At 42.2% G+C, this 14,699-nt stretch overlaps 1 protein-coding gene across 1 annotated transcript in view; it reads left to right on the top strand.

Annotated features, from left to right (window-relative positions):
• Positions 1–10,025, top strand: part of IQCA1 (IQ motif containing with AAA domain 1) — a gene marked incomplete at its 3' end in the record, with an annotated part of 126,934 nt that extends 116,909 nt beyond the window's left edge. Inside the window, exons 17-19 of the mRNA XM_019473617.1 lie at positions 1,863–2,040; positions 5,294–5,532; positions 9,951–10,025. Of these exons, the coding sequence (XP_019329162.1) occupies positions 1,863–2,040; positions 5,294–5,532; positions 9,951–10,025 (492 nt within the window). The remainder of the gene's footprint in view (positions 1–1,862; positions 2,041–5,293; positions 5,533–9,950) is intronic.
• Positions 10,026–14,699: the final 4,674 nt, after the last annotated feature.

Here is a 14,699-nt window from a genome sequence, read left to right as displayed (position 1 = left end):
TTGGACGTGAGGAAAAATTTCTCTACTGAAAGAGTGGTTAAACATTGGAGCAGGCTGCCCAGGGAAGTGGTTGAGTCCCCATCCCTGGAGGTATTTAAAAGACGTGTAGATGAGGCGCTTAGGGACATGGTTTAGTGGGCATGGTGGTGTTGGGTTGACGGTTGGACTCGATGATCTTAGAGGTCTTTTCCAACCTCAATGATTCTATGATTCTAAGTCAAGTTCATTACCAAAAGCTTCCCAACAAGGGAATGGCAAAGTTTGGATAAGAGCTTGTGATTTTAAGTCCTGCCCTTAGCCAGCAAACATACTGTTTGAGCATGGACAGAGTGACATCCTTTTTTCTGAGCAAGAGAAAACACAAGATTTCTCCTTTGCCCCAGGGCAGAGCTACTGTGCTTACAGGGCACATTCTTTGGGAGCAAATGCAGGCATCCCGCTGTCCTAGGAGCACTGGGTGCATAGGCACAACAAGGAGGAGATGAAAAGATGGCAGCTGGCATTGAGTGATGGCCATAGGAATAGTTCATCCAAGAGCAAAAACCATGAGCTGGATGTATCATCCTGGCAAGCAACACGTCCATGCTCCAAAGCGGGACCTAAGCCCTAGTGCGAAGACACGGTCAACTCACTATCATGATTAAGCAATTGGCAAACTTAGGAAGGTGCACAGTATGACCATGAGAATAACAAGAATGAGAAAACAGGCATATTGTAATTAAGACAAGTTTAGCTAGAAAAATAACTGTGTGACTCTATCCCAAGACTTTTGGGATTTCTTATTGATTTCCCAATTTCCCCTCCTCCATAGCTTTCACTGCAAAGAACAGAGCTTTGTCTCCTTTCTGTCAGCTACTGCAGACAACAGAAAAATTGGATCACAAAGATTGTACATGCAATGTAGATTCACAGGTGCTTATTATTGCCTTTCAGCTGAGAAGGTTTGCAGGACGGTTTCTTCCTTACTGACATTAAGGAAAGCTGATCTGAAACTGAAGATCAAGTTTCTCAGGGATTTGCCTACTATATAAAAAAAAAAAAAAAAAAAAATCACAAGGTGATCTAGAGAGTAAAGTTTTCAAGTGAGTGTTGGTGACTTGGATCTTAAGTCCCAATCGTTTCTGAAGAGTCATTAGACTTCTCTGATACACTATCCTAACCCAGTTGTTCACAGTAGAGTGACACCACAGCAATTTGATTAAGCTTCTCAAACCAACATTCACTTGAACATTGTCAAACATAACTATCCAATAACAGGTTTTGCTCAATACTCATCTGTCTTGTAAATAGTATTTAAGTATTTGTTATAGTCAAATAGTAAATTATTACAAAGAGAGAATCCTGAGTTCAAAAAGCTTGTGTTCTCAGGTTAGAGCCTCAGCAAGCTAGAAGTCACAGCAAAAATCAGGGAGTGTATTTTTCACATTTAAACCATGGGTAGAAGTTGGTAGATCATAACCTCTGAGAGCTGGGAGGATTCCACACCAGGTTACATACCCTACCATTCATCAGGTATGCAGGTCCAAGCAATATTTCTCCTTGAACTGGAAATCAGGATTTCCTTCTTTAAATGAGTTTTCCTACCTGCTTTTCAATAACAGGACCAGCAAATTCAATAGTGAAAGGCACTAGCACAAACTCACAAATACATAAGCAGAAATCAAGGGTTTACCTGACTTTTAGAAGACAGAGGCTTTCTACTTAGGTTGAGCATCTAGTCTGCTTATATTAAAGGCAACTAGACTACTAAAAAAAAGCAAAGTCCTGTTGTATATAGCATGTCTACAACTTCACCTCATTAACTAAACTGTCAGCATTGGTAACAACTCTTTCTTCCTTGTATTTACATGTACGCGCTGAAGATGAACCCAAAACGACTGGAAAAGATCCTCCCCAAATTCCTTAAGGCTTTGAAAGCACAGGACAGAGTGCTGCTAGTGGGAACCACCAACCGTCCCTTCGATGCTAATCTTAAACCTTTCTGCAAAGTCTACCAAAAAATTATTCTGATTCCTAGACCTGACTACGCTTCAAGATTTGGCAAGTATTTCAAGTGATCCTGTTGATTACTACTGTTTAAAATCCATGCTTATTGTCTGGTTATCCTCAGAACTGACTTTGACCTCAACTCGTACCCCAGGTACAAACTTTCAGTTAATTTCAGTATTGCCTAAATTTTCAACTCCTGAAACTTTAGGTAATAGTGATGCAGGCTACCCCAAAGATCAGATAATAAGAGTGGAAGTCAGGAGAAGGTTTTAAAAATACTGTTCTGCAGTGATTAGCGTTTTTTCATGAGTTGTTTAGCATGCGCTCAGTTCATCCCAAGCTGTTTTTTCACTGTAGGAAGGATAAGATCCTATTTCAGTACACACTTTCTATTTTAAGCTTTTCTTTTTACACAAGGATTCTGAATTTGTTATTCCTATCCAGTTTCCATACTCCAAACAATACATTTCAGGGCCTCTCCATAAACAGAACCACATCTGGAGAATTGAGTTTTGTCACTATCAAATTCCACTTTTGTACTTACAGATCATGAGAGATATTGTAGAAGCATCCACGATTTTGCATGTCTAGTCTATCAAGTGGTGATAGACAGGCCCTCCCGAAGTCTGACAAATTCACTGAGGACCCCATAATGCTGAGAGTCAAAGCTTGTAACAAAACCCCTGTCTTTTATTAGACCAACTTACATGGGTAGAAAAAAAGACAAACTTTCAAGTATGCAAGTTTGTTTTCAGATTTGAATCACCTTGAAAGTCTGCAATAGCTCAGCATTGACTAGGAAGAAATGCTCCAAATTAAGCATAATAATGTGAATCAATTACTGCAAGAAGAATGGTAGTTTGTCCACATCCTTCAGAACTGGCTGGTAGAAGGACTTTTGTTCCCAGAAGTATAATCTTTTTTCCTGTGGTTTTATCACAGACATCTTGTGGTTTAATACACTTTTCTGGGTACTAAGGAGTCTGGATGTGGTGACTCATAAGCAGAAGGGCTGTTTAGGTTCAGTCTAAAGATAATGTGGAAAAAACGTTTTGGGCTATTCAGAATGGCACCAAACACTTAGAGTTCGGACTCTCAAAGGTTTGTTTCTTCCACTAGTGGCTCCTAGCATGAGTATCCCTATTGATCACCATATCAAAGAAAGCAGACTCCCTTCATGCCGCTAATCTCTGATGGATCACGTCCCAGAAGAATACAGTAGTAAAGAAAACCACATTCAGTTCGGGGACCTCATTACACAATTGTACCTTGACTACAATATTGCTCCGCATAGTCACCTTATTACAAAAATCATGCAACTGTATTGTGAAGTCCAGTTTATACTGCCTTTCATGGAGGCAGCCAAGGTACTGAGATGATGCACGTTTGGGCAAGCTCAAGGCAGGTTTTGACTGCCTAGCGCATTGTAAATCTCTCCCACATTCAATAATTTTCATAGTGTGGATGGGAAATGGTCTCTAAGCAAGCTAACATGTGTTTCATGTTACGTTACAGCTCTGATAAATTGCTAACAGATAAGGGACATGAATAAGACCTAGAGAAAGGAGGTGATAGCAGCTGAATTTAGCTGTGTTCACTTCTGGGGATTGAACTGTCACATTCTGGGATTCTCACCGCTAATTTGGAGTCAAAAAAAGGGCCAGTTAAAGGGATTTCAACTGCAAATTTAAGAATGCCCCAAGAAGTTAACTCTTGACATTTTAAAGCAGATTAAACTTGTAGCTTTACTTCTTTGATGTTGTCCCATTTAAGACAGTGCCTGGCTGGTTCTTTAGCTCCAGCCTTCCCTGAAGTTCAATGGAAATATGATCTTTATGGTACAGAGCACTCACTTTCCAATCTTGACAACTTTCAGTGCCTGACACCCAATTTGAGATCTAAAGAAGCTTGTTTTGACAGAAAAGCCATTACATAACAAATATTCATAGCCACAGCGCACAGCTACCTGTCTGCTACAACCCTCCCTTTTGTTACAAACCAGAATGTTCCAATCTATGCACAACAGAAAGAGTAAACATACAATGGAAGTCATTAAAGTGGAAGATTCACAATCCTATCCTGGTTTCTTGCTATTAATCACCCAGCAAGTCAGTACCTCGTATTACACATGATCCTATCTGCAACAGAAGCTGCAGCACACAATATATGGCTACGCAGAAGTAGCACTCACTGTTGTGTGCATCAATTCCTCTTTTATGAATTAGTGATTCAGCCAATAATTATCGAGCATAGATACAATTCAAGTGGAAGATCACAATCTGCCTGAGTGAAAAATGTTGTACAAAGTTGTCGATAGTTATGGGCATAAGTCCATAGTATTGATATTGCAATCAAAGGAAGAATAAGGCAGGTTCTTTCCATTTCATGACTGCCCCAACATCCAGTACATTAACTTTCCACCCAACATTTTCATACTACCTATGAGCATTCAAACACACAATGCTCAAATCACAAATTGTCTGTGTCATTCAAGAACCTTTTTAATCTCTATGCATAATACTTATTTTTTCCAAATGTTTTCATATAAGGCTTTAAAGGAAAGCATGGTGAGATGGCATGAAAGTTTTACTAAGTTTCTCTGAGACAGACCATTACTTTACTTAGGATAAAACAAAAGATGTTATTACTCCTATTAATTTATTTTTGGAAGCAAAATCTCAGGCACTTCACAAACATTAAGAAAACCTTCATGTAACAGAGGTTCACAGCTAAAAGATACAAACAGGTTCACCATTTAAATAACAAGTGAAATGCAATCACAGAAATTTACACCTGGCCTTTGCAACACATGCCTGCATAGCTGGAAGCCTTTGGCTCCCAAACCAGACATTGAGTCCCCATAGCAGCCCTCAGTTCAGCAGTAGTAACCTGTGATCAGGGTCACAGAAATAAGAACAAGCTGTTAATATAGGTACTTTATACACCCAAATGGGAACATTCTGGACAGGTTCTCTTTCTGTGTATACACACAGGCATATTTAGGTAGTTCTTTCCATTTTTACACACATACCCACCTCACGTTATATGCCCTTAATGACTTTCTGAAAAGTACTGACTGGCAGCCAACAAATGATCACTAATTGTTTAAGAACAGACATGCCTAAGGGCCTCTATGCTCCAAATCTGTAGATGAAAGAAACAGCAAACAAGAAAAACTTGAATCTTGGCTTTCCTGACTGATATCCCTTATTTTCCTGTTTCAATTTCCAAATGCAGAAATATTTCTCCTGCTTTCCTTAATGCATGTCTTTGGCATTTTCTTTTTCTGGGTCCTGGTGAACAGTGTTATGGAAACACATCATCCTGCAGAACGGTGGAGCAATCACCAACTTGCTGAACATAAGCTGCCTAGCAAAGGTGTCTGATGGTTTCACCCAGGGACACATCATCCAGGCGGTGCAAGCTGTCCTGAGTGAGCTACGCCTGCTACAGATGACCAGGAAGCCACTGAGGACTGCCGAGTTCATGACTTCTCTGGCCAGACAGGACCCAGTGTACAGAGAGGAGGAAGAAATATTTAAGGTGACAAAGAGCTACGTTAACTGGCTGTCTTTCATCATCCCCTGCCATGTCCTTGTCCAGGCACATTTGATCTAGAAACCTGCTAATTCTGCTGGTGGGTTGGCACATCACTATTTGAATGATGATGTGTGGCTCAACAGCACCAAACACCCATCTCCTCCATTTTGGGCTGTTTGGCAGCTGGACATGCCAGGCAAACGGTCATTATTACAGGCAGCAACTCTGCACAGGTAACAAGCCTGGCATACTGCTTTGCTGAACCTACTGCCCACACCCAGCTCACGTTGAACAGAGTGGCCTTCACATGCATGGATAAGTTATGCAGGTGCCAGTAGTACAATGCATCAGTCCTTTTTCTTTCAGAGCTGACATGTTCAGCAAGCTTGGCTATATTATCTTGAGAAGGCAGAAAACTTGGACACGTGGGGCCTGCAGGGTGCTCCACATGGGGATTGAGTTTTAAGTCCTTATTTAAAATTATTTCAAACAAGAATTTTCTTCATTTCAGGGTTTAAAAAAAATCAGTTTCTGCCTCAAACTCCATCCCTCTCTCCCACCCTCAGGGCCAAAAAATCCTTAAGGCAAAACCTAGTGCATTTGAGATGCATTACATATACCTCAAACATACATGGATCACCCTGCAAACAACTATTTTTTCCACGTGTAGCTCAGTAATAATGTGTTTTTCTTTCCTTAGACTAGGATTATCTTCATGTGATGGTTAATTCTGCTTTCACTGTATTGTTTTTGGTTTTCCTAATGACGGGAACAGTTTATCAGGCTTAAGTACAGGTCTACGATTTATTTACTGTAGTGACTTCAGTGTAGTTTAGGGACAGCTGAACTGGGCTTGAACTAGCTAGTTGAGTGCAACACTACAGCTTAGCAGCACTGACACCCCAGAAAAACAGCACAATGCTTGATGGAGGCACTTCAAGCCTGCTAAACGCTAGTAAAAGCCTTGAGCACTGAACAGGACAGCCCTGCTATGTGCCAAGGAAAGCTGCAGGCAGCCCACACCAGGGGCTCCAAATGGGATAGGACTTCTGTACTGAAGCCAAGAGACCCCAGAAGAGCTTTCTCAGTCCCATACCCCCCCCAACTTCTACACAGACGTGCTTATAAACCATTGAGTTCTCCTGGCTAAAAGGTTTCCTCTTTGTTCTGCTCTTTGAATCCCCTCTGGTTTTGAATCCTCACAGCACCTCACACAACAAACAGGATGCTGTTTCTAACAACTTTGTCCAAGTCGTCTTCCACTGCTAACCTAATGATAGTGCATATTTCTCCCAGCCCTGTTGAGTACTTTCCAATTTCCATTTAGAGCCATTTGGCTCACTCAGCATATGCAGCATTTGTGATATTTGGCAAATTACTCTTTTTTTTCTTCATGCTTCCTATCTAAACCAGTATCTTTCCTCAGGGAAAGGCTAATGGTTCAGCATTGCAGCAAAGAAAAAGCCCTATCATTCCCAGCTCCAAGTAGTAATCCATTTGTACCCTGAAACACAAGAGCTAGTATTTAGTGCGAGTTTAACTCCAAAATATTATTCCACTTACTATAAATGTGCCTGTTTTGTACAGCACAAAGTATTCAGGCAGCACTTTGTTCTGAACACAGCTAAAATGATACTGTCCTCAGCCTCCCATGGCAATAATTTCCTTGCATTAATTACAGCCCTTAAGAAAGTATTTCCTTTTATCGGTTTTAAATTTGTTTCCCTTAAATGTCATGGAACTTTGCCCCAGCACCTGTAATATGGCACAGGGGAAGAGGATTGTCAAAATGGCCTCGTGCATTAACTCCAGTACCTTCATCTCTTCTTGCACAGAAGCCCCTCTTCCTGAGCCTCTAATCATTGCCGTCACTGGACCTTTTCTGTTGCTTTGCTTTGTCCTTTTTGAAGTGGGGCTGCTAAAATACAGTATTCAAAGTGAAGATTAGCGCTGTGATGAATCTTTGATTTCTATTCACTGGAAACATGAATCTCCCTGTTTGACATTTATATTCTGCCAGTGTTCCAAAATGAATATAAATAATGCAAAGTTTGTGATAATGTGATTTCTTCATTCAATTTACTCAAATTTCTGCCCCAATTATACATCCACATTTTTGAAATTATAAATTATTGCACCAGTGTGATTGATACAAATCCTTACACAGAAATAACAGTAGTCCTAGAGGAGCAAAGGACAGTTCAACTAGCACACTAGTTCTGCCTGGCAGTGACTGGTACAAAATACTTAATATGTAAGAAAACCCATACCAAAGACTGTGGACATCATTCCTCCAACAAGCAAACATTTTAACACTGATCAGTCACTTACTATCAGTAACTTACATCCCCAGATCAGATGCTAGTGCATTAGTGATAAATCTACTTTTATTTTAACCATATCCGAGGAGGTAGCTTCATTAATCTCACACAGCGGTTTCACTAGCTAAAGAGTCAAAAGCAGCCATCATCACATGCCAACAGGCAGGTAGATTTACCACATTGAAATATATGCACAAAGAAATGTGAAGGGAACAAGAGAAGACATCATGAGTCACTCAGCTCCTCCTGCCACATGCAGCAGAATCCTTTATCAGTGACTCAGAGTGGGCAGCAAGATGACCTCCCCGGTCTGCACCCACCAGACGGTGCTTTCCATCCTCCCAAGCTCCCAGCAAGCTGTTGGCAAGGGTTTGTTATTCTTTCCATCTCCCACTTAAGGTCTGGAGAACATCATTCCCAGGACAACAAACCTGGGGGGGAAATAGAATTTCTATGGCCTATCACGCATGGGAGGCCAGAGACATTGCTTGATTGCTAGCTACTGCTGGAGAAGTCAATTCCTCCCCGAGCCAATAGTCACAACCACCATCTTGTCTTTCTTATCCCACTCATATGAAGGACCATAAACAGCCATCTCCAGGCCTCTCCCTGCCCCGTGTTGTCCCAACTGTGTCTGTTCTCCCTGACACAGGAATAGCTTGGCCCGAGACCATCTTTAGGACAGCAAAATTCAATTGCCCAGGCTGCTGCACTGAGAGACCAAAGGTTCTTCCCAAACACCTCCCATGACACCATCTAGATGTGAATGCATGAGAGGTTGCATAATGTTTTAATCAGTGGAGTCAGGGTCCTTGGAGGAGGGATGCTCAGCTGATTTGGGCAATTAGAGCAGAGACCACAGTGTTAGGGCTGCTCAGCAGCCAGCTAGACATTTGACAGCTGTCAGACTTCATTTACCTGCTGACAGTATTTAATCTGCAAGACAAGAGATTCAAATAGGGTGCCTGTCATCAGCCCCTTTCTGGGACCCAGAGGAAGCCTTTAAGAAGCATGACACCAAGAAGGATCATCTGGGACCAGGAGAGGAACATCAAGGGGTTTTCTTCCTTACACATTTTTCCAATACCTCTTCTCCCAGCTACTCGTCTTGCTGCTGCCTGTCTGTAACACATACTGGGAAACTGGACAAGGCAAATTCCTAGGGGTAGCCTTACCAGGCTCAAGCTGGAGGCAGCATTTTGGATGAATCATATGGAAAAGGCAGACTTTACAGGATGCTGCATTGGTAGGAAGGTTGAAGACTACCCAAGTGAAGGGCAAAGGAGACACAGTTGTGGCATTAAATAGTGGTCTGTGGTCAGAGGAAAGACATCCATTCCTGGGGCAGCGCATGGATAAATACGGGCAAGAGGGAAGGCATTTTATCAATCATGTCAACACCTAGTGGCATTTTAATCACTGATGGGCAGGACTATTGATAAAGGTTCCTGTATGTATATACAGGAAAAGACCAATTCCTACACACTTCTAGCTTTAAAGCACTACCCTCTCCTTCATTTTACATTATTTTCACATGGCCTAGAACTGCCTTGTTGATGTTACAGCCTGGGAGCTTGGCAAGTTTGCAGAGCGACTATACCAAAATCGTTTACAAGTCACAGGACTGTGAACAGGCATCTGAAAGCAATAAACAGGTTTAATGTTCGGGGTTTGTTTTGCTTCTTAAGCACTCTCATTGAAATAAAAACTGTCTGGATTGATTTGCAGAGCCATGAGAAGTACATGCTTTGTCTATTGCCAAGTTTCAGACCAGAGGGAGTTTTGACAAGAGCTATATACCTCAGAAATAGGGTTGATCATAGAAGTTCTAACATTTCCATAGCTATAGCAACACAAATGGCCCAGCTAAGTATTCCTGTTAATGAGACACTTCAAGCAAGCAATGGCTATACTTCTTGTTATAATAATGTACTCAAGAGATCTGAGGATTTCATTTCTGCTTTGCCACGAGCCAGACAGGATTTTAAGAATTTTTTTTTAAGGAATGCTCCATTGTACTAGTAAAGAGTTTCTTAAGTGTTCTTTTATTTTTTCTTTTTAAATTTTAATAAAACATACACACGCTTTTTGATTTTCCAGGCTTGGTATGCCAAGACACAGCTGGGTAAAGCGCGAATCAGAGCACTGGCAGACAGTGAGAAAGCAGGAAAAGGAAAAACAAAAGAAGGAAATAAAGGAAAAAAGAAAAACTAACTTCCTCAAGAATTTTGCATCTGGCAATATCAGTCACAGCTCTACTTCACTGAAAAGGGGGAGCCGTCAGGAAAGCAGACACATGAGAATAATGCACCCCAAGTTATAGCTATTCCAGGAAAGATAATTCCTTTCTGAATGAATTTTAAAAAGTTAAAAAAAAAATCAGATGAGACATCAATGTGACATGTAGCTCTCAGAGGATGAAGAGTTAATGACCACTGACTTGCTCAAGCATTATTTATTCTACAAGGTTTTAGGGGGCAGAGAGGTTCATTACTCAGGACTGTAACATGCCATCAACTTTTAGGCTATACTCATTTATTTCAGCAAGTAACTCTCCTTAAAAATTGATGTCACATTAATGTCTTTCATTACTTTAATATCCTATATGCTTTATAAAACTAACTGCTTTATATATCTGTAGGTCTAATGTGTTACAGTTCTCAATAAAACTATTACAGCTATAAAGACTGCTTTTTAATTGGGATGGATTATAAGACACTTAATGCAATCTACCACAAGCTGAATATTTACATAGCCACATGAGGACCAGCACCGTTTCACCTTTTGATGCCTCATCATGGACAAATTCATGTATGTGATTGTTAGCAGAAAACATTAATAAGCAGAAGAAAAGCAAAAGCAAAGTGATCAGGTGGTGTTCATTTTGGTGGATGTCCTGAGAATCTATTTTGCAATAGAAAACAACACCCAATTACCTTGTGTGCACAAATAGCCATGTATCTGTTGCTTAAAAAAAACCCATATGTAACAGAACAGCAGCTGTAATGGCAATCTGGCATAGACCTGTTGAGCTTTCTAAAAGGTTGTTTCATACTGTGTTAAACCCAATCCACCTAGACCTGCTTCAGCTTCTTCTAAATCCAGTCCTGCAAGCTCTGTTTAAGTAGCCCACTGGTGAAAGTCTGCCCCATCACATTCAGACCCCACACACAAAGCAGTGTACAGATGTAGCCTGTGGGATCACAGTGGCTGTTTCTGTGTGCTTGAGCAGCAAAATGTGAAGCTCTGTGGCAGGAATGTCTTCTACACAGAAGGACCTAAGACACTTGGAGGCAGAGATTTCCTGGTCTTGTGCTTTGATGTAGTGTCTCCTACTCAATAGAGTGCATTAGGCCTAATAACCAAGTAACACAAGCAGCAAGTGCAGGGAGCTAAACCTTTGAGAAACACAATGCACCAGGTAGTCCATGATAGCATTTGATAGTGTTTCAGTTGATATGCAAGCAATCTTGTTTGCTCACAAATCAGCAATTTTGGGGGCAAGGTATTTCTAAACAGTGGTTAGAACACCCTAAACTTTGGGACATCCTATGCAACACTGAAGAAGCCAGCACCACCTTTATGCCAAGTACAGGATCTCATTCACCGGTATCTTCTTCAGATAAGAGCCACAAATACCTGCTTTCACCTCTAACTGCAGCATACTTATATTGACTTGACAACAAGTAACTTGCAATACCTGTTTAAGTGGAAACACAAGGCACACCATCCCCAGGGAGTCGAAGGACCTCTCTATACCTTCGCTATAGACAGGCTGGGAGGTACAAGGAGCATTGCATTGCTGTAGGAAGCTGCTCAGGTTTCCTCCAGCACAGACCAGGCCAACCTGCCTTTGGGGAAGGGCAGGCTGAGGACAGCACATCACACATACTCTGCCAGTTACAATTGACTCTGAGTATAGCACTGCTCACTGCTTATTAAGATCTTACCAATATGTCTTCTACGTAAAATGGAATGATCGTGTTTTAAACATTTCTGCATCTGCGTACTACCCCAACCCCTTACTCCTCTGGCTTCCCCTCCTAGAACAGAATTATTTCATCAAAAATATGATGGCAAGTTACTTGTAGAAAATGTGCTCTTACCCAGATGGTCAGTACACAACATGTTTTAGGACAGAAACTCTGCAGAAAGACAAAAGCCTACCCAAGAAGCTGCTCTAACAAAGCTTCCTGGGAAGGGGATGGTATTGAGCCTTTCCTGCTTATAAGAAGAAACCCACTGGAAAAAGATGCTCCTGGAAATGGCAAAGTCTGAACAAAAGCCCGGGAAGATTCCTACAGACAACTAACTGCACAGAAAACAATGCCAAAGTCATCACAGCATTGAGCACAGTAGAAGGAACTGGATGGCTCTGGTTAATAAAGTGAATTTTCTCCCCAAGGGAAGAATAGGTTGCCATGCTATTGCAGCCCCAACTCAGGCTTTTTGTGGTCCTCTTTAGCTACATTTTGCTGTCTGGTACAGGGCTCCCCTGGATTTCACCCTTCCAATCTTGAGGCTGCATCTCCAGCCCTGCTAAGGGGACCAAAATGACAGAAGAGAAAATGCTTGCTAGATCTCATCTGTGCAACACCCCCAGATATTTCTGGTGTACGCAAGCCCTTCCCCCAGCCATCCCAGCAGTAATCCAGCTGCTGGAGCCTCATCACCACCCACACAAGGGACCCCGCGCGTATGAGCTGCCAGCCCCTGGATTTAATCGCTTGCAACAGAGCAGCTACAAACTTTGGCTTTCCTTTCTTTATTCTTTCTTTGCAGATGCTTGCTTGCAGCAGGCTGCTGGCTTCACAAACTTGGCAGCACATCCAGATTAAAAAAGATACTCTTCAACTTCATCCTCCGTGAAAGGAGCCAGACTCTCCAAAGAGGTGGCAGGGTTTATGCTAAAAACCTCATCGCTGCTCTCATCTGCAAGAAAACTAATTTGGATAATTCTGTCCTCAATCTTGCAGACAGTGGAATACTCCTCTCCACAACAGGTTTGACAGCAGAATGTGATGTGATAAAAAGACCACATTTAGGTTGGATGTAAGCAAGTCCATTAACTAATATTTCAGCAGGTTCAATGCAATCTCAATAGCAAAGTAACACACCGACTGGCAACATCCATCTCCAGGGCACGACTCCGACCCCATGCAGAAAGGATGCACGAACCTTTCACCTTCCCAGGTATGGTTGCCAGGGCAGAAGCCTGTGTTTTTTCCTCCAGTATTCACCAGTTTATGGGAAAAAAAGTACTGGGGCAATTTAGCCTCTAGGCGTAGCTTGCAACAGTGGCCACTTTTGGTGTAAACTGCTTTTTTTTTTTTTTTTTTTTCCATGGGGACATGGAAGCCACAGCTAGTGTATCTAAACACAGCTCCATGGGTGCAGGGGGTGACAAAGAAGCAGTAAAGCAGACAAACTCTGCCCTGCATAGCTGCCAAGCCCTCGCTCTCCTTTAGAGTCCTCTCAGGGGGATGGGGAGGGAAGAATGAGGAGCAATTTTAATGCTATTTATAATTATTATTACAGAAAGTGCAGCTACTTGAAAACAAAGCTGTTGTATCAAGCAGAGCCAACACACAGTAATTTCAGTGTCAACGGCTGAACTATTCAATTAAGCGGCCCTGGCTGGATCTCCAATGCCCGTCCTGCTGTGAGGCTAATAGTGTTCTCACAAGGAACACCGCTAGAGATGCTCTACCAGGTCTGGGTAGAGCATCTCTACCCAGAGATCTTTCATAACGGGGGAAAAAAAAGAGGATTGTGACTTTGCTAAGCCCAGCCACAGAGCAATTGCGCTCCGCTTTCCAGCCACAGCCTCATGGCACAGCAATCCCAAAATCTGATGAGGGAGGGAAATCCCCTTTGCTACACCCTATCCCCTACTTAGTTTCCAGCAAGAAGCGAGTTTTGGGAAACAGTGGAGAGGGGCGCCAGGCTGCTTTGCCTCCTGGTGTGGTGGTGGGAGGTAATCCAGCAGCACCAGCAAAGTTGAGAAAAGAAGCCATCATGCTCATTTATATATGTAAGTGATCTAGAGAATTATCGGCTAAATTATTTAAATATCCCATTACTATTAAATTACTGGGCATTCATTGTAAGAACAGTCATAATACAGTAACTAATTTGGTATTAATGTGAATGTCAGCGTTTCATTGCAGTTATTTTGTACTTCATCATAAGATAATTTACCAATAAATTAATTGGCTTAATTGCTTCCTCCAAACCCAGGAGAACTACATATGACACGACTTTTAAAAAGTGTTCATGCTCACTCCCAATCTTTCTGCTTTACCACACAAAACAGGAACCCCCCTTTGAAATACTTCGGGAGGAACAGCCAAGAAAGAGGGAGCAAAGTGTGACTTCACTCCCCCAGAGGCAATAAAGTCTTGGCATGACCCTGCCCTGTGGATTTTAATGTGCTTTAAATATAGCCTCCAAGGCCATGCTTGGAGCAGGAGCCCAGGTTTCAGTGCCAGCTTTGCAGGGTCCTGGGTGGTGGGCAAGGAGCACAGCCCTGGCACTCAGCCTCCATCCAAGGCAGGGGAAGCACCTGGGAGTCAATTCTTGCCCACCTCCCTGTTGTACAAGTTCCCAACATCACCTTTGCCTCCCCAAGATACCCATAACCCCCAATCCCCATCACCTGGGCATCAGCCAAACCAACCAGAGCAGAGACTCAGGCTTGCAGCTGACAAAGCTTCTGGCTCCAGTGGGAAATAAGTTGCTCCCAATTTGCCACAAGGCTCTCTGCAAAAAAAATGCCATAATCAGGATTTCAGGTGTGTAGTGGATACCCTGCCTCAGGTGAGATGTCTGCCAAATGATTTAAACCCT

Source organism: Aptenodytes forsteri, unplaced genomic scaffold, assembly GCF_000699145.1.
Source record: "Aptenodytes forsteri isolate BGI_AS27 unplaced genomic scaffold, ASM69914v1 Scaffold264, whole genome shotgun sequence".
Taxonomy (NCBI): domain Eukaryota; kingdom Metazoa; phylum Chordata; class Aves; order Sphenisciformes; family Spheniscidae; genus Aptenodytes; species Aptenodytes forsteri.
This window is presented reverse-complemented; position numbering and strand designations above follow the sequence as displayed.